Source organism: Amblyomma maculatum, chromosome 3 (genome assembly GCF_055883805.1).
Source record: "Amblyomma maculatum isolate TAMU_Amacu chromosome 3, ASM5588380v1, whole genome shotgun sequence".
NCBI lineage: Eukaryota > Metazoa > Arthropoda > Arachnida > Ixodida > Ixodidae > Amblyomma > Amblyomma maculatum.
In genome coordinates, this window is record NC_139346.1 from 10,451,637 (window position 1) to 10,472,979 (window position 21,343).

At 43.9% G+C, this 21,343-nt stretch overlaps 1 protein-coding gene across 5 annotated transcripts in view; it reads left to right on the forward strand.

Moving 5' to 3' along the window:
* Positions 1-21,343, forward strand: part of Ube4B (Ubiquitination factor E4B) — a 373,326-nt gene that overhangs the window by 138,933 nt on the left and 213,050 nt on the right. For all 5 annotated transcript variants that reach the window (XM_084597298.1, XM_084597297.1, XM_084597293.1 and 2 more), the window contains 2 exons: positions 254-378; positions 15,858-15,918. In XM_084597298.1, the coding sequence (XP_084453424.1) occupies positions 254-378; positions 15,858-15,918 (186 nt within the window). The remainder of the gene's footprint in view (positions 1-253; positions 379-15,857; positions 15,919-21,343) is intronic.

Below are 21,343 nucleotides of genomic sequence, written 5' to 3' on the forward strand. Positions count from 1 at the left end.
TTCTATCCGCAATAAGTTTGCTGCTGATAAAAGGGGTAGCCATTGCAACGCTGCTGCTTATGAGCCAATATTCATCACAGTCTCAAGGTGTCATCATTTTGACGTCACACTGGAAAGCAAAAGTTCAGACCCTGTTTTGGACATTTCAGATAACAGGATTTTGAAGTGTGCACTCTAAGAATTCAATTGGCCAACCTTAACATCATCCTCTGTGCCCCATAAGAGCGATTGAAAAGGAGGGGATGTCGTGCAGTGCTGTGGAGGAGAAGATGGAGACAGATGATGATGATGATGCCACTCCTGCTCTGCCCCCTGTGGTCCCCGTGGTGCGACTGCTAGGGCCCTGTGAGCTGGCAGCACAACAGGCCTGCAACCAAGGTGAGCCCTTAAATTTGTTTCCTTTTTATGATGCACTCTTATTTATTTTTTCCTCATAAGAATGTTATCAGTGTTTTGAACCTATTTCACATGCCAGTAGGTGTACACAATGTGGTCGTTGTATAATGTGCCATATAAAAGGGTGTCCAGATGTAATCTGCCACTGCTATCAAGGAGAATGGCCTTCTCACCAGGACAAATTTTGTTCATTTTTGTCCCAAATAAAGAAGGGCCACGCTTATTTTGGCCAACTTTTAAAGATTGAACCCATTTTGGCATATTGAAGGTAACGCAAAAAACGAGGACCAAGGAGAGGACACAACACAAACACTCCTTAAAAACCACGGTATGAATACCTATCTCATAAAACTAAAGATAAGAAAAACGTGATAGCATAAAGAAAAGTGCAGGGCACGATGTAGCGGATACGTTTGTCACATGCAAACCTGACTGCGCTGTCCGGATAGCCAGATGCCTTTATTCTATTTACTTGTTCATGAAAGCCACATCATGCATGCAAGACTTTACCAGAACTGAATGTAGACATTTGAGTTGCGGTCCTGGTGAATCAAAACACAGAGGCACACACGTTGCAGCAAATAGCTAACATGAAAGTGTGACTTTAAAACTGTTGTACGGGGGTAGATCGTTTGTGCTTTTTGCTGTATACAGACCATCTGATTCACCACCTCAATATTTATGTGATCTGGCCGATCACATGTCTAAATTTCGCCGTGATAAAATATACCTTGTCGGGGATTTTAATCTCCCAAATATTGACTGGAATAGTCCCTTCCCTAGTACAAACAATGACATAAGTGCTTCATACATGTGTGATATTATGCTGATTCATAATTTGCAACAGGGAGTTAAGCACCCAACGCGCATACACGGTGAAGCTGCATCTATTCTCGACCTCTTCTTTCTCAGCCAAGAAACAGAACGTTTTACTGTTTCAGTTGAAACTGGGTTATCTGATCACCGCATGGGGGTTTTTACTTGACCCATTGAACAAAATGTCGATAGTGAACCAGCAAAAATTATTTCCGTGAAAAACTTCTCCAGAACTAATGATGAAAGTGTGTTAGATTACTACAGCTTACGCCTTGACATGTTTTGAGGAACTAATGTTGATGAACTCTGGAATAAATTTAAAGAAATCTGTATGTACTGCATTGATAACTACATTCCTAATAGAACAAAGAAAACGTGTAGAAGAACTCCTTGGATCACGCGAGAAATAATACATTTGCAAAGAAAAATCAAACGACTGAAGCGGGGGGATGCCTGTCGAAACATAGTTAAAATACATCAGGCTAACTTCACAAGCGTTTTGCGGCAGGCTAAACAAAATTACTTTCAGTATAGCCTGCCAAATTTCCTTCGTGACTCACCACATAAATTCTGGAAATTTTTATCGAAAAAGAAAAAAACAATTACGCGCATTTCATGTCAAGATGTGCAGCTTGCTGATAAATCGCAAATCTCTGAGGCATGATGGACAGTAATGTATAATGCGCAAAAAGACGAGACAAAAAGGAGAAGTGGACAACGGCAGCGCAGAACTGACAACTGATTTTATTCGAAGAACGGAAGAGTATATATAAGTACACACACTTGTTGTACCCACATGCGCATAGTCAAAAATGTATAAAAATCTATATCAACACATGTAAAACTCCCCCCATCACACGCACGTGGTGAAAACTGCCGACGCACTATCGATTATGCAGCATGGTCATCTCTTTTTCTGTCAATGCGACGAACGTTTTACTAACACAAACATTTTGCTTTCAGTTAATATGGAAAGCCTCGGCGATTTCTCGAGTAGTCTGGTCTTTATGAAGAAACAATATATTAGTATCAACAAAGAAAGGTACACACTCACACGCATTACAATGTTTTGCTAAGTTTGTTTCATTCTTTTTTAAGGACTGCGCATGCTCCATCAGCCTAATGTTGATGCAACGGCCTGTCTGCCCAATATATGTACGGCCACAGGACAATGGTATTTGGTATACTACACCCATCCTACAACTAATGAAACTCTTGGCGTGATTGACCTGGCATCTGTTCTTACTTCTTGTGCCCCCCAGCTTTCTTTAAACCGCTGCACCTACCTTGCCAATCTTATTAGGGGCTGAAAACAACACCTGTACGCCATATTTTGCGCCTACTTTTTTAAACCGGTGTGATAATGCATGTATATAAGGCACAACTGCAATTTTATATCTTTCATTTTTTCTTTCTATCTGTCCGGAACACTTCAGAGAACGCAGAACCTTATCAGCACTAGCTACAAGCACTGAGTCTGGATAACCAGCCTCCCTACATCTGTTAGCTTGGATTTCAAGGCTATTATACATTTGATGTGCACAAGACTTATTGACAGCCATCCTAAAACAAGCTGTTACTATTCCAGATTTAACAAGTTCGGAGTGACATGACTTGTAGTTTAAAAGAGGCTTTACACTCCTAGGAGAGTACTGCCAACACACATGATTCATATTAAAAGTCAACTTTAAATCTAAAAATTGCAATACATTTTTCTGAGGAACCTCAAAGGTGAACTTCAGTCCCGTACCATTCCGAGCAAAAATGTCAAGGATTTGAGGCACATTTACAGCATCCAAGGATCTAACTAAAACAAGGAAATCATCTACGTATCGGAATATACGAACGATCTTTCCTGTTAGGTCGCTCCCTATTTTTCGGCCGACATAACTAAGATAAATGTTGCTGAGAACGGGGGCTACTTTAGCGCCTATGCACACGCCAGACTTCTGCATGAACAATTTATCGTCCCACATTACATAGGTGTTCTGAAGATAAAATGACAAAAGTTCCAGGAAGGATCCAACAGTTATACCGCACTCATTTCGAAACAAACACTCATCATTATCCTCTGTGATGCAATTCTTCACACATTGTAGAAGTTGATTATGAGGAAGAGAATAAAACAAGTCAACCACATCTATGCTAAAGCCAGAGCAAGAAGCCATATTCTCGTTCAAAAGATGCTTTACAACGGCCTCTGAGTTAGGCACAAGAAACGGGTCAATAGCGGAAAGTGCTGACAAATGATTGTTAAAGTAAGACGATACGACTACTTGCCAAGTCTGGCGCTCAGAAACTATTGCCCGGAAAGGGATGCCAGGCTTATGCGTTTTTGCTGAAAAGAAAATTTCAAGAACTGGAAGTTCAGCTTTCTTTACTTTGCTTGCCAAATTCTCTAGCCCAAATTCATGCGATAACGCCACAGCCTCTTGTGGCGATGGGGGGAGTTTTACATGTGTTGATATAGATTTTTATACATTTTTGACTATGCGCATGTGGGTACAACAAGTGTGTGTACTTATATATACTCTTCCGTTCTTCGAATAAAATCAGTTGTCAGTTCTGCGCTGTCGTTGTCCACTTCTCCTTTTTGTCTCGTCTTTTTGCGCACTATACATTACTGTCCATCATGGTTCACCAACTCGCCCAATCAGCCGTTCTTCTCTGAGGCATTCAATAAGTATTTTCAGAGTGTGTATTCCCATCATGGTTTATTTGTTCATCCCAGTACCATGCCTCCCAACTCGACCCCCGACATTGTTTCTTCATCTGGCGTATTCTCCATGCTACTCAACCTCAAAACTAAAGCGTCCGCTGGACCTGACGGAATACCAAATATTTTTTTGCGCCGTTATGCAGAAGCCATCACAGAGTACCTGGTTGTTATTTTCCGCAAATCATTTGAAACAGGAAACATTCCTTTCGACTGGAGGAAAGCGTGGATTGTGCCCGTGCTGAAAAAGGGTGATCCTGCCTTGATTGCTAATTATCGTCCCATATCAATAACTTCCACATGTTGCAAACTTGCTGAGCATATCGTAGCTAACTACATAACTACATTTCTAAACGATAACAAGGAGCTTACCCCCCATCAGCACGGGTTTCGAAAAGGCTTTTCCACTGTCACTCAGCTAACTTCTGTCATTCATACTTTTGCAAGTGTACTAAATAACGCTGGTCAAATGGATGTTATTTTTTTAGACTTCAGCAAAGCCTTTGATGTTATTTCTCATGCCAAACTAATTTACAAACTTGAACTTATTGGTCTTCCTAATTTCATAATTCGTTGGATTTCCTCATACCTTTCGCATCGCACGCAATTTGTTTGTATTGATGATTGCTATTCAAACCACCTGCCGGTCACTTCAGGCGTCCCACAGGGAAGCGTCCTCGGACCTCTCCTCTTTTTGATATATATCAATGACATTACTAACGTTATAACTACCCCTGTTCAAATTAGATTATTTGCAGATGACTGCGTTTTATTTCACCAAATTACTTGCCAAGATGATCAAGTTTTACTAAACTCCAATCTTCTGAACATACATGCATGGTGTAATAAATGGGACATGAAGCTAAATTTAGAGAAAACAGTATACATGAAGATAACTAACAAAAAGGCTTCCTTCTCATTTCCTTACAATATTTCATCTCACCTTCTGACCGAAGTCGGCGAGTACAAGTATCTAGGAGTTACAATAACGAAAAACCTTAGCTGGAATAAACATGTATCAAACGTATGCTCCTCAGCCTTTCGTAAACTCTGCTTTCTTAGACATAAACTAAAACTTGCCCCACCTGAACTTAAAAAATTAACCTACTTTTCAATAATAAGGTCATCACTAGAATATGCGTGCACCGTCTGGGATCCCTACACTAAACATAAAATCGAGGCCCTTGAAATGATTCAACGCAAAGCCGTCCGTTTTATTTTTTCAAAGTATCGTGTAACTGACTCACCAACGACCCTCATGAAAACTCACGGTATTGAAACATTACAGCTGCGTCGGAAAATTCAAAGACTGAAACTACTTTTCTTACTAAAAAACCATAAACTGTCTATGAATGCAGACCCACCTTAAACCTAACACTACGCGCCAAACACGAAATCATCATGCACAGTCATTAACCCCTTACAGTGCTAGGATGAACGCCTTTAAATACTCATTTTTTCCACGCACCATTGAGGAGTGGAACAGGTGTCCGCCAGATCTTTTAACCAGAGCTGATTCTTTTGACTCAATGTTTTCTTCACAGCATTTAATTTGAGAGCCATTTATTTCTACGTTTACTTTTTGTATTTTTCATCTGAGCCTTGTATTTATTGTTCTATTTTGTGTTACAACTTGTATTTAACATTTTTCAATTTTGCTAATCCTGTTCCTTTTGCATATATTATGTATTCGCCCCTCCTGCTTGGGCCTACTGTAGGCGTGCAGTATGTTCTAAATTAAATTAAAATCTAAATTAAATTAAAGAACAATTCCATTTTTACAACTCCGAGTAGCCTGAGGCACTTTGCAGTAAGGACTGATCTCAGTTTTATGGTGCCAACAAATATGGCTGTATTTTCAAAGTTTACAGCCCAAGGAGTCTGTTTCTAATCCATATCTAGTTAGAATTCACATTGGCGAGATAAAAATACTCCTTACCTTCAGTAAAGTTGAAGCATTACAAACCTCACGGTATGGCCCAGAAGCAAACCCCTTTTGCCAAAGATTGTACACCTAGAAACAATAATTTATCTCCGGTTGGCAGCTCAAAAGTGGAAACGAGACCATTCCCACATTCTCGGAAGACCTTTAAAATGATCACAACGCTTTCTGTGAAGGGTGCATCATCCACAAACACCACATAGTCAGACTACCTTCAAGACCATGCTACTGAGAAAGATGTCGGCAAGAACAGGGGCCACGCATGAGCCTATACATGTACCCATTTCGCTTACGTTGAAGTATCGAGGAAGGAACATGCAACACATGCTGTGTACCTTTCAGTATTTGGGTTCATATAATTTATGGACATGGAGCTACTACTGAACAGATGTTACATTGCCACATATCTGTGGAAAATGGCAGTAGTGTGTGCATGAAATTAGAAGAAATCACTCGAAAAAAAGCTTGCAAAATAATGTGCTTAATTGCTACTCTCAGTAAACATCTCACTCCCAACCAGCGTGCATCAGTTAGCTCCTTGATGCAGAATGAGGTCGTGAAGAAGACATCAGCGGCAGTGCTCGTAGGGAGCGCGCACATTATCACGTACCGGGTATCATAATCTATGGCTACTGAAACCCATCTATTGCCATAAGTGCACTCGGGAAAAGGGCGGGAAGGTCCGAGTCGACACGGTAGGATGACTTCTGAGGGATGTCGATGGGCTGAAGAAAGCCAGTGGGAGCAGATGCAGGCCGCTTACGACGCTGACACTTATGGCACACACCAATGTACTAGCGCACTGAGCGATAGAGGCCAGGCCAAAAGCAGCGACGACGAACGTGGTTATATGTGCGAGTAACGCCTAGATATGGCCAGCAGTTGGGAGTTGGTAAATGCTTGGAGACGACTGGGAGAAGGTCAGGACCAGTGGGCTGAAGATTTCAGCAGTATAAAATACAATCAACGAGAGCAAAGCGGTTCAGTGAAGGGTCGGTTTGGGCGGACGTTAGGCGATTAATGATGGAGAGAAGTTACGCATCCCGACGCCGTTATTCACCAATAATGATAAACGGGGATAGAGTGAACAAGTCTATGGCTCATGCATTCGTGGGAGTGTCGGTCTGGGTAACGAGAGAGGCAGTCAGCATCTTTGTGCAACCGGTCGGACTTATAGATCACAGTGTAGTCAAATTCTTGGAGTCGTAGCGCCCAATGCCCGAGGCAACCATTGGGATCCTTCAGAGAAAGTGACAACTGTGAATGGCCTGCCATATGGACAAGCGTCATGTTTGTAAACAAAGCTGACGCTGCGATCGGCAGTGACGTGGGGTGTAGGCAAAAACTCAGCGTGCCTACACTGCCCCAAGCGACACTGCCTTTGAAACCAGTCCGCGCATGTGAATATTCTGAAGCATAAGCTGCGATTGTGAGTAGAAGTAGTTTTGTTTATGTCTGGAGAGTACCAGCCGATTACTTCTGGAGTCACTTGGCGAAGAGCGCTGCATTGGCTTCGTGGCTATGGTGGGTGACTGTACTGACTGCTTAAGTTAAATGGAAACTAGAAAGCACAAAGTACATAAAAAACTAATAGCCAACATTGTTCAACTCCAGGGCCTATTGTTAGCGCATGCAAGGAGGACGACGAATGAATGACTCGAAGTGTGTTTTTCATATGACGACTCTTCCAGTGGGCTTTAATTCTGCGGCTCCAATCGCCTTCACTCTAAAGAACAATATTGTCACGTGGTGGTGACAAGGCCGTAGACACCAAAAGAAGACAGTCCAGTTCAGTTCAGTTCAGTCGTGTCCGACTCTTCGTGACCCTATGGATCATGCCACGCCACGCTTTCCGGTCTCTCACTATCTTCCTAACATCACATAACTTCATGTGCAGTGCCTCGAGGATGCCATCTAACCATCGCGTTCGCTGCCTACCCCTTCTCTGGCGACCCTCAACCTTTCCCAACATCAAATCTTTCTCCAGCTACTCCTCTCTTCTCATCAGATGACCAAAGTAGCTGAGCTTTAACTTTAGAATTTGACCCTCCAATGAGCAGTGAGGGTTTATGGTCGACAATATCGACTGATTTGATCTTCTGGCAGTTCAAGGAACTCTCAAGAGTCTTCGCCAGCACCACAATTCAAACGCGTCAATTCTTCGGCGGTCAGCCTTTTTCACAGTCCAACTCTCACATCCATACATCACAACTGGAAAGACAATACCATGAGTTATACGGATCTTGGTTGGCAGTCTAATGTCTCTGCTCTTTAGTAGGTGGTCAAGGCTAGCCATGGCTCTCTTTCCTAGAAGCAGGCGTTTCCTAATTTCATGGCTGCAGTCTCCTTCCGAGGTAATCTTGGAGCCCAAGAAGAGAAAATCTGTCACAGCTTCCACTTCTTGTCCCTTGATGCTCCAGGACTTGATAGGGCAAGACGCCATGATCTTTGTCTTTTTAAAGTTCAATTTAAGCCCAAACTTCTCACTCTCTTCTTGTACGCGCATCAGAAGTCTCTTGAGTTCCACTTCACTTTCTGCCATTAAAGTGGTATCATCCGCATATCTAAGGTTGTTGACACGTTTTCCAGCAATCTTCACTCCAGCTGAAGACTCGTCCAGACCGGCCTTCCTCATGATGCACTCTGCATATAGGTTAAATAGGCAGGGCGACAGTATGCAGCCTTGCCTGACTCCTTTCTCAATCGGAAACCAACCAGTAAGACCATGCCCAGTTCTAACTGTGGCCTCTTGCCCTTCATACAGGTTCCCGAGGAGACAGATGAGGTGAATTGGAATTCCCATCTCTTGGAGAGCATGCCACAATCTGCTGTGATCTACGCAGTCAAACGCTTTCGCATAATTAATAAAGCAGAAGTAGATGGGTTCTCTCTTGCTTTTTCCATGATCCAGCGAAGGTTGGCAACTTGATCTCTAGTTCCTCTGCCCTTGCGAAACCCATCTTGCACGTCCGGAAGCTCCCGATCCACATACTGCTGCAGCCTACCTTGGAGGATTTTCAACATCACCTTGCTAGCATGCGAAGTAAGCGTGATCGTGCGGTAGTTGGAACAATCTTTGGCACTGCCTTTCTTTGGAATGGGGATGTAAACTGACCTCCTCCAATCCTGTGGCCACTGCAGGGTTGTTCAAATCTTCTGACATAATGTATGCAGAATGTTAACAGCGTCATGGTTTATGTTTTGAAGCAACTCAGCTGGAATGCCATCAATTCCGCTAGCTTTGTTCTTAGCAAGGCTGGCTAAGGCCCATTCAACTTCAGTCTTCAGGATGCCCGGCTCGAGATCAGTAATCACAACCGTCTTATGTTGGGTTTGCACATCCGGGGTCTTCTTTTACAGCCCTTCTGTGTATTCCTGCCACCTCTTCTTTATCTCTGAGGCTTCAGTGAGGTCCTTGCCTCGTTTGTCCTTTATCACGCCCAGCTTAGCACAGAAGCTTCCTTTGATATCGTTGATTGTCTTATACAAAGCTCTTGTATTTATTAATTGGCTGTTGTCCTCAACTGCTTGGCACTGTATGTTCAGGAAGGCATTCTTATCTCTCCTTGCTATTTTCTGAAAATCTGCATTGAGAACCTTGTATCTTTCTCTTTCCCCTATAACTTTTGCCATCCTCCTTTCCTCAGCTATTTGCAAAGCCTCTTCAGATAACCAGTTTGCTTTCTTGCATTTCTTTTGCTTTGGAACTACCTTAGTAGCAAGAAGACACCTGGTATTAACTCTTTATTGGGCTGACTTGCGCCCGCAAAAGAACTAAGCTACTCGGCAGCGGGGATAGCAACAAAAGCGTTTGTCGATCGTAGAAGAAAGAATGCCTGCTTCACTCGTCAACGCTCAATTTAAAGGCTGCTCAGAACAATCTAGATGACATTGCAGACTGTTACTAACACAACCTGGAACATTGTAGAAACATAAGCGACTGGTCAGAATCTTTGAGACAGATCTCTGCGCATCTTGCGCGACAAAGAAACTGATAAGGGTGATTCTCGCGACATTGAGCATTAACAAAGAATACAGAATTGATATGCGTGCCAGAATCAGAGTGATAAGGCTGCATGCTGGCGGCTGCTAAAAAAACAACAAATACGGTTTTGAAGGTTTCGTGGCATATAGAGCCTCCATGACGAGTTCCAGGCCCAGGTGACACGTCTACCGGACTAGATCACCGCACTGTGTGCGCTTACTGGCCTTCTTATTGCCAAGCGTCACCTTATAGACAACCTACTCAAGCCGGCAAGTGCTGGTGCACTTTCAGAGAAGTAGTGCTTTAGTGCACACAGCAGACACCACCATCAAGTGGCCTCCGTTTTCTTGTTCCAGAGCTAATGTGAGCATTATTGCCCTCTAATTGCCCTGGCCCATCGCCACAAGCTGCCAATGTCACCTACATGTGGAGAGCATGCTCTCACACTAAACCTTGGTCTCCGAAGTGTATTCCGATGGATTTTCCTCGTCACGGATGGGCGCTACCCGATCCGCAGAGCTGATTTCCTGCGCCACTGCAATCTGCTCATGAATATGCTGCAAGTGCCTCACACCAAAAACATGTCTGTTCAGGGCTTCTCCCCCTGCACTTGCCACAACACCCATCCCACACCAGTCGGCCTTTGACACCTTTCTGGATGAATGCCCTTCTCTGTGCTTCCAACTTCCCACACCAGGTCATGCCCAGACACACTTGATCTCATCTCCGGACTGATTCCAGATTGCTTGCAACAAGTTCGAACACATGCTCGGCATTATCTGACCTTCATGTGGTTCATCCCCTCTATTTATGGTACTGAAGAAATCTCCCGGGGACCTGGCGCCTAGCCGAGTGACCGAGTGTGTTTTACCAAACCAAACCAAACCACCAAGTAGCCATCCAATATACCAGAAACTGCAATCATTCGGCCTCTTGGAATTCTGGACAGGCTTCGTGGACACAGGGGGTCTACCCATCTACATGGCATACATTGTTGATTCAGGTATAGTGCTGCGCTTACAACACCTCTGGCCTGAATATGGCCTCATCATCATCTGAGCAAAGTGTGAATTCGGCAAGTCGGAATTCCTTGTCGATCACTCTGGCATTCAGCATCTCTCATCTAAAGTCAAGGACATTGAAAACTTTCCGCACTCTTCTTCAGTCCTCAAGTTTTCTTGGCCTTATAAATTTTTATTTCCGTTTTATTCCCCACTCCTCAAACCATTGGTGAACATGCTACAAGGAGACCAGTCGAAACTTTTCACGCTGCGAGATCATGATCTATCTTGCCCATCCTCATGTATGTCTCATGACTGGCGCTTCTGACACTGGTGTTGGAGCCATACTTGACCAGCTCATGGATGGTGCCTCTCTCTTCTTTCTTCCACTGCCTCTACAGTACCCGTGAACTATGTACACTCAAGCACCTCCTAGTTTCACATTGTAACTGATACAACTTCGGACTAATGAAGAGAGGCCGAAACAAGAGTCCCTGACTGGATGCCCACTGCCAGTCCGGTCACGCGCTCATTTTTTATCTAATGGCGCTACCACGTCACCATCATACAGGCCTTCCCCCTACCCATGGCGATTGGAATTACGGAGTCTGCTTTCTCGGTTTGACCTTCGTAGAGGCACCAGTGTAGCTGGAACGCGTCCGATCTCGTGAGTAATTTGGTGCGGGCATCCCTTTTCTGTCAGTTCTAGGCAGCCTTTCTCCAGCGCCTGCTCTGCCCCTGATTCGATGATGTCGGGGTCAGTTTCCGGAACTTGTGGCACTGTTGCTGCGATATTGCGAGCGCGTTGCTGCTGCCTGCTGTTTCCAATGACGCAAATGGTCACCGTGCCGATGGTAGTCCGTGGCGGGGTAGGCAGCTGTGAAAGACAGGTTGGGATGCCTGAACTTTCACCAAGGGCGACCAAAGACATATGCTCGAAGCTAGGTCAGAATTCACCATGCACTCAAATGGTCTTTGTAGTTTTGCGCTGAAGGTTCAATTCACAGCTGCTACTTTTCTCCAGATTGAACTCACCTTCCTGATTTGCAACCTTCGTGGAAGGTGTAGAGGTTCTATAGTTGAGCTCCGAGGAGAAAGAGTTCACACTTGAAGCAGTGGAATTTGTTGTGCTTTTATAGGCTTTGCTTTTTGGCAAAGTAAACAAACCACGACAAGAGTTCCTGAAATGATTCGATTTTCTTGCAAGTATTTTACTTCTAATATCAGCCTTAAGGGAACAGTTATAGCCTGATCATAGTTCTGTATGTGCCGTCTATTATGTTGGTCCACACACTCGAAGAATAAAACACGCGTCAATGTCCGCATTTGGATTCCACTTTAAATTAAAGCATGCATTGTTATGTGATATTTTTTAAAATTATTTTGTTTGCTTTTGATGCACGCAAAAACTACATCAGCAAAGGCTAAATCTGTACTGTTTTTTTCACTCTGTACAGCTAGAACAAATTATATCATATTATGCTAAGAAGCTTGCTTCATTCATAGTGTGCACACTATAAATGCATTCCCTTGTAATGTGGCAGGTTTAATTTTCATATTTTGTTAAGGGAGGACATGGGTCTTAAAACTAATTTTGTTATTTACTGACCAAATTTGATGAAACTTCACAGAATTGTTCAGTTTCTTCTGCTGATTTCAAATATGCAAAAATTTTATTCCTAGAACATTTAGTTCCAGAGATATTAAAATAATACTAGGAAATTATTGCTATTGTCTGCCTGAGCAATAGAGAAAGAAATGCTCCTCAGAAATTAATTTTTAATACAGGGTTAGATACTATAAAGTGTAAGGAATGCAATGTTGGAAATAGTTTTCAAATTGAGCTAAAATTTTAGATTTAGCAGCCCACTGAACTTGGCTCACAGCAGTGGCAACTATACAAGGATTTCAAGATGAAATAAAAAAAAAATTACACCTGAAAATAAAAAATCTGCTTCCAACATTGTATGCATTATACTTTCACAATGCAAAAGGAATTATAGCTCTAGCTACTCTAGGTGCGGAGATATCCTTTGGGCAAACTTGAAATTCAACTAAAAACACAGTTCTGAGAAAAAGGCAAAAAATGCACAAAACTAATTTTAATGACTGAAAGCATGAAATATGTACACAGCTGCATTAGCAAAGGCCTAATAAGCCCCAGGCATATAGTCTGAATGGCCTTTGCCATTAACATGGCACTTTCTCAATTTGATGAAACTTCACGATCATAACACGGAAAGAAAATGGCGATGCCTTGCGTGCTGCGGCTGCCACCGAGCGCGTCCGTGCAGACGACAGAGACTGATTCAGCCAATCGGGTAGCGTGCTCACGTCACGTGCCCCGAGTAACGAATAAGATTGCGCTTTGGAACCTTTTTTTTGGCGTGTTTTTTTTCGGTGGCCAATGAACAGACGCGGACGTCGATGGCAGGGATTTGAAGAGGAAAGCTGCTCTTTCATTCGAGACCAAGATGGCTCCAATAGCATGCATGGAACAGGAGTTGCGCGCCGCTGGAAAATTGCTATTTTGGCATCGATTTCGGTTGAAATTCGGCCAATAGTGACACTATAAATCGTTCTTGCGAGCAAAATACTGAACTTAGAAGTTTGAAAGTTTGCAGACAGGTGCAGAACTGACTGCACACTTCGAAAATCACGTTTTCAAAAAATCGAATTTTTAGCAATTTTTGATTTCTAATGGCGATTTCCACTGGTCGATCGGAGCTGGGCACCTGAGCCGACCTAAAGAGCTACAGAGCGAATCAGCCTTGGCCGACCAGCGGAACGTGTAGAGCGCGCGGCGGAAGTAAAGCTTAGCCGGTTTCGAAAGTTGTAGCCGCATCCCAGCGCCAAAATGTTTGCGGGTGATAAATAGCCTGGAGTGCGGCCCTCAACAACTTGCTTTCTCATTTTTTTAACGCTGCTGACGTTTTTCGATAGACGCACCTCGACATATTCGCACAAAAAACGGTGACGCCCAGCGTCCTTTGCCGATGTCGCTGAAACGGTCAAAACCAGCCAAAAGAATCCAGCAGCATCCGGAAGTGACCGCGTCAGCGAGTAGGACTTCCGGCGAGATCCGACTTCGGTCGGCGGATCGAGCTGGAGCGTCCCGAGCTGCCCCAAATGACCAGCGGAATACGCGCAACCTACCTTGGTCGACCAGTGGAAATCGAAATCGTCGTTCCGGAGCAAGAAAACGTGCTCCGTAGCGACCAGTGGAAATCGCCATAAGACCCGTGTCCCCCCTTAAAGCGTTGCCGTGTACTTAACTTTTTCTTCTTAATTTGTTCATCCTTCAGTCAGTGGAATGTAAATGTATGCCCACAGTATCGGTATTTGTTAATCAGTAACCAAGAATAAATCTTTTGAGTCGCATATACCTTCATTTTGTTTTGCCTCTGACTGCTGCACTGCTTTAAATCAACGCTTATAAATAAATATGTTTTGGTCAACATGCTGCATATGTCAAAAACATAACACAAATAAAGACAAGGACAACACAGAAGTAGACAGGACGGGCGCCAGCTTGCAACATCATTTTGGAAAAAAATATATCAAATCGTTTTCCACAGGACAAGTCGGCGTTTCAGGCAGAACACCAGTACCTTGTGGTTGAAGCAATGAGGTTTTGGGGATGTGATGTTTTTTCTGGCGATACTTTTTCCAAAATAAAGTTGCAAGTTGGCACCCGTCCTGTCTACTTCTGCATCGTCCTCGTCTTTATTTGCGCTGTCTCTATTTGTCATTTGTGCCAGCGATGAGGACACAAAATCAACACTAATTAGAGCGATATGCATTATTGAGGTTTTAAAATGTTCAGTCATCATTTATTTACTCTTAATTCGACCCCATTAGTTTGAAAATTTGCATGATTTGAATTTGTGGCCTACAGACAACCAATGAAGTCTGTGGTGCTGGACGCTCGTCATTTCGAACAGTTTTCTGGGTCCGGTTAATTCTAACAGGGGACCACGTCGAGCGTCACCAAAATAGACCTCCCCGAACCTGAATTGCAGTGCTCATGCTCTTCGTGTGACAACGATCCGCAGTTCATCATTACTCAAGTTCTCAAGAGTTTTGGTTCTACTCTAACTTGGCGCCATCCTGCAGCTGCGATTGGGCGCGTGCGTTAAGGATGGCGTGTCATTGTTTTTTTATTTTGGAATGCCCTTCCCAACAAATCCTTGGCATTTACCTTGAAACTGCGCATTGGAGCAATTTCACTGTGCAGTGAAGCATCCTCAGAAACGCCACAGGCACTGCGAAAGGCGTATCATAGAACTTTGTGGTTTTTGAGCCTGTCTTTAAAAGCTCCCAACTGTGTGTGCAAAGTAAAGCCCTTAAGGAAACTTACTATTGCTCTCACTCCATCTCAAATGCAGGCAAACATATGTGCATCAAATGAAATCAATGGGATGCAAACAGTTTTTGGCAGTTTTTCAGGCATGTTACATGAAGTTCCAGCTCAAGTTCCTTTATCAACTTTATAACAATAAACTCAATTTGGATTCCGGCTTGTACTTGCGGCCGCCCGGGAGACTGTCATCTCGCACTAATCATTCCTTTGCAGTGATGTTGTATGTGCCAAGAGTTGATGTATTTAAATTTTCGTTTCTGCCTAAAACAATCATTGAATGGAACAACCTTGACCGAAGCGTATTTGAAAAAACTTGTTCTTTTGTACATTGCCCACCCTGTAACAGCCCGGAAGGGCTAACAGTACTTGCAAATAAATAAATAAATAAATAATAAATAAATAAATAAATAAATAAATAAATAAATAAATAAATAAATAAATAAATAAATAAATAAATAAATAAATAAATAAAGAAAGAAAGAAAGAAAGAAAGAAAGAAAGAAAGAAAGAAAGAAATAAAGAAAGAAATAAAGAAATAAAGAAATAAAGAAAGAAAGAAAGAAAGAAAGAGGCCATTACACGTGTATAAATGACCAAAAATGTTGTGTAGGCAATTATGAATGTTTGTGTTCCTGCAGAGGAGCTGGTGCAGCTGTGCCTCATGGAGAATGTGCAGCGGGTCCAGCTGCAGCATGACAGGCAAGTTGACAACAGTTCATGCAAGCTCTCAATGGAGGCACCCCCTTCAACCCTGAAAGGTTGCAGAACCATTTAGTTATCTGTTATGGGCTCGGAATGCCTGCTGGTAGACTCATTCCTTTGTGGGGTTTAAAGGGACACTGCAGCACTTTTTGCAAAAGTTGGGTTTTCAGCGGAAAGCCATAGTTTTTCATGCTGCGAATTTGAAGATCAGATTAAAATTAGGCAGAAGAAAGCAGAAATAGCCTTTTTTCAGCAGAAATACGCAGCCCGCGCGACGGGGCTCACCGCGGGTCGCGCCGCCGCCCGTGATTGGCCAAGACGTCGCATGACGACATACTGAGGACCGGGGAAGCTGCCGATGTGGCTCTTTCACTGCGCTGGGTTGATTGCAGCTCTCTGCGGCTTTGTGAATGTCATTATGGCATGCCATTTTCACACGAATGACCATCGGGATTTTTACCACATGTATCCGTACCAGATACGCCCACAAACGATGCAGCACTTCCGTTGTGGGGAGCGTAGATTTGGCATGAAAACTTACTTTGGTTACAGTGAGGCATTTTGAAAAGTAGGGTGTGTCATTATTAGCAGAAACTACATGGCCCTCAGTGAAACCTCGGCCCGCATTTTTCTGGGAAGGAAGGGCAGCGAACAATGCCCTAGCCGACTACCTCCGTCTCAGGCCTCTCACCCCGCCTGAAAGGTCATTGTTGTGAAAAATGAACCCAAAGCTTGGTGTACCAAATCCTGCTTTGAATGCCAGTCGTGGTACCTTGGGGAAACGAAGAATGTTACAGAAAGGGTGAAGCAGTACACCGCTACCACTAGACAAATGAACAATAAGCGAAGTGCGGTTACGGAGCTCTGCATGCATGCGAAGCATGGGGCCATTGTGCTGGAGACCAAGTCAAATGCGCGCAGAATGCTGCTTGAGTCATACGACATTTAGCAGACATTGGAAGCCTTTCCTTTTTATCGTTCTGTCACAATACATGTTTAGTGAATTGACGGCTGACGTACGTTGAAAGCCAAGCTGCAGCTCCTCCACACCCATACCTTCATGAGAAAACCGTGTTCCGAAATGTGTTTTCTTACAAGAGCTTCGTCGTTTGCATTTCAACCTAATGTGCATCCCCAAACAAGACAGGACAACGTAAAATGACAAGGCAGCGAAGGGTGCAAAATTGCAAGGCTATGTATGAACAACTTCGATGATTGATTGCTTGGACGCATCGAAGGAAACCTCGCTCTTTGCGCTCCTTACCTGAATGCGCATATACCCAGCTGAGCGGTACACTCCTTAGCTTCTAATAATGCTCCCATAAGGTTTCCAAGAACATATCAGGCACGTGCCGTGCTGGAAAAGATCTCGCAGTCTTCACAACCTAGCTTCAACACAGCAGTGGACTCTTCTTAATCATCTGCTAGTTCGCAAAAATCATCAGCGCATGCTACTGATGAGTTGTCCATGTTTAGCACGGAAGCCGTTGCGCGAAGCTTTTTTGCAAAAAAAAAAAACGACACGCAAATACAATTATGCGCCGATACTGTCTGACCGTCCCATCATGAGATTGCAGTGCATGAACGGGTCGCAGATTACTGTCCCGACTGTTTTGAACAAGGAAACAGAAGGAACTGCGTCGTGGTTCAGCCATGCCTTTTTGTCAAAGCCCCATAGAAATCGCATTAGAAACGAACTGCATGTAGTCCCAGTTACGAAAATGCTTCGAGTAGAATGTTTCCTTTGGTCAGCTTAAATTTATCTCTCTTCTCAGCAACGCTGCATTGCGGTGTGAGCTTTTAATACACTGGAAGATTACATCGCAGCGTCCACAGCTGTTCGTGCATCCGAAAACATGCAGAGCTGTGTTGTAGCAGGTGCACAACACTAAGTTGACGTGTTTTGTACGTCCGCAACGCACGCAAAACGAGGAATAGCACACGCTGAAAACCCCCTCCGTTGGATCCGAGTGCCTCCGGCTCCTTACGGTGACTTCACGACGGAGAAGCCAGGTTTCTCTCTCCGCTTTCCTCCTCTGTAGCTGTGATGCGGGACGCGGGAAATTTGAATTGCGCGCTTTCAGTCGACGATTGCACGGCTGTTTTATGCATAATCGAAAAACTAACTTCACAGGCATGATAAACAAGTAATCTACTTCAAAATCCTATAGTATTGGTACATCTGAAGCCCGCTGCAGTGTCCCTTTAATGTCCCAATAGGTTTTGAGGCAGTATAGGGGTGCAGCGGTGGTGTAGCGGTAGAACATCCGCCTCGCATGCAAGAGGATCGGGCTCAAATCCCGGTGCAATACGCAATTCTCCACCGGATAAAAAAAATTAAAAATTGCGTGTCGATGGAATTGCATAAACAAATTTGGGGTGCGACCTGATTCCGGTGAATACCTCCGGCAACACACTCCCTCACCAGAACAGGAGTTGGCCACCCTGGTGCAGTAATTGGCCGCAACCTCCCATGGTTAGTCGTATAAAACCCCGGCCCTCAGTCACCAGCGGCTGCAGAACAACTGACCACAGCGGCATTCAGACCTGTGACGCAGCAGGGGGTGCTAAGAATTCCTGGCTCTGCTGGACAGGCTGTCATTGGAAACGTACCCTGGCTACGTTTAACGCTAGAACCCTAGATAGTGAAGCTAGTTTAGCAGTGCTATTAGAGGAACTAGAGGGTATGAAATGGGATGTCATGGGGCTTAGTGAGGCTAGGAGGCTGAATGAGGCATATACTACACTGAAGGATGGGCATGTACTGTGTTATCGAGGTTTACCGGAGAGGCAAGAATTAGGAGTAGGCTTCCTTGTCAATAAGTATATAGCGGGCAATATAGATGAATTCTATGCTATTAATGAGAGGGTGGCAGGCATTGTAATTAAGCTTAATAAGCGGTATAAACTGAAGGTTGTACAGGCCTATGCACCTATATGTAGTTATGATGACCAGGCAGTTGAAAGCTTCTACGAAGATGTAGAATCGGCAATGCGAAAAGTGAACACTCAGTGTACTGTACTAATGGGTGACTTCAATGTCAAGGTAGGGAAAAAGCAGGCAGGAGATCAGGCAGTGGGTGACTATGGCATTAGTTCTAGGAATAGCAGAGGGGAGTTACTGGTTGAGTTTGCAGAGCGCAATAACTTAAGAATCATGAATACCTTCTTCAGCAAATGGAAGAACCGGAAATGGACATGGAAAAGTCCTAACGGGGAGACTAAAAATGATATTGACTTCATACTCTGTTCAACCCCTGCCATTATGCAAGATGTAGAGGTAATCGGGAAAATGCGATGCAGTGACAACAGGATGGTGAGGTCCCGAATTAGTCTAAATCTGAAAAGGGAACGCAACAGATTAGTAAGAAAGAAGTCCGTCAATGAGTTAGCGGTGAGGGGGAGGGCAGAAGAGTTCAGGATCTCGCTACAGAATAGATATTCAGCTCTAACGGAGGATGGCGACATTACCCTATAAGCAATAAGCAATCATTTCAGAGATATTGTTACTGAGTGTGCTGTAGAAGTAGGCGGTGGAATAGTTAGAGGAGTATACCGGTAAGCTGTCTAAGGAGACGAAAGATTTGATTAAGAAACGCCAGAGTATGAAAGCAAAGATATCAAAGCTAATCAATAAGCCCAAAGTGGCCGATATAAAGAAGTATAACATGGAGAAAATTGCTGTAAACGGGGGAAGCCCTAAAGCGGTGAAGAAAAAATTGGGCATAGGCAAAAATCAGATGTATGCGCTAAGGGATAAGGCGGGCAACGTCATCATGAATATGGACAAGATAGTCAAAGTAGCCGAGAAGTTCTATACAGATCTCTACAGTAGCCAACAAAGTCACGACAATAATGAGATTGGCAGTAGGGAAACAGTCAGACGTTCCACCAGTGATGAAGTATGAGGTTAAGAAAGGAATAAAAACTATGAAAAGGGGGAAAGCAGCTGGAGAGAGTCAGATAACTATAGATTTGTTGAAAGACGCTGGGGATAGGGTGCTAGAAAAACTGGCCAACCTGTATACACAGTGCCTGGTGTCATCGACGGTACCGGAACCATGGAAGAATGCAAACATTATCCTCATTCATAAGAAAGGGGACGCTAAGGACTCTAAAAATTACAGACCAATCAGCTTACTGTCTGTTACGTATAAGGTATTTACTAAGGTAATCGCTAATAGAATCAGGACAACCTTAGATTGCAATCAAGCAAAGGGTCAAGCAGGGTTTCGGAAACTGTACTCTACTATCGATCATATCCATACCATAAACCTGGTGATAGAAAAATGTTCGGAATATAATCACCCCTTATACATAGCATTCATTGATTACGAAAAAGCATTTGACTCAGTAGTAACCTCAGCGGTGATGCAGGCATTGCGAAATCAATGTAGACGAGTCGTACATGAAAGAGCTGGAAGATATCGGTAGTGGCTGCACAGCAACCGTAGTTCTGCATAAAGAAAGTAACAAAATTCCCATAAAGAAAAGTGTTAGGCAAGGAGACACGATCTACCCAGTACTATTCACAGCTTGCTTAGAGGAAGTATTCAGAGACTTGGAATGGCAGCAGTTAGGGATAAGGGTAGATGGAGAATACCTCAGTAATCTGCGATTTGCTGATGACATTGCCTTGCTAAGTAACTCAGGAGATGAACCTCAAAGAATGATTGGTGACTAGACAGGAAAAGTAGAAAGGTAGGCTTGAAAATATGCACAAGTCTAAGGTAATGGTCAACAGCCTCGGGAAGGAACAGCAGTTTACGTTAGGTAGCGAAGTACTGGAAGTAGTAGGCGAATATGTCTACTTAGGACAGGTAGTAACCGCAGATCCGGACCATGAAAAGGAAATAACAAGAAGAATAAGATTGGGATCGGCTTCAAGCGAGATACATGAGCGATTTCAGTTCCACGGTGGCGTCGGTCGGCTGGGGGATCAACAGGTGTGACTTGGTAGTTTACTGGGGACGTTTGGTTGATGACCTTGTAGGGAGCAAGATAGCGGCGCTGAAATTTATCACTAAGGCCAAGGATGCGCAGTGGTGTATAGAGCAGTACTTCGTCACCAGGACGAAAAGAGACCACGCGATGCTTCGAATCATAGCGACTTTTGCGGTCTTGCTGGCACACTTTTGTGTTGAGGCGGGCAAGATGACGGGATTGGGCCACACGGGATAAGAACTGGGCTGGTAATGATGAGGAGTAATTGGGCGTAGAGAAGAAGGAAGTGTCGAGGATTGTAGTGGGAGGACGGCCGAAAACGAGCAAAAATGGGGAGTAACCGGTAGTCCGCTGTACTGCAGTACTATAGGCGAATGTGACGAATGTGACGAATGGTAGAACGGTATCCCAATTTCGATGATCTGGTGTGATGTACATGGATATCATATCCGATAGGGTGCGATGAAATCACTCAGTG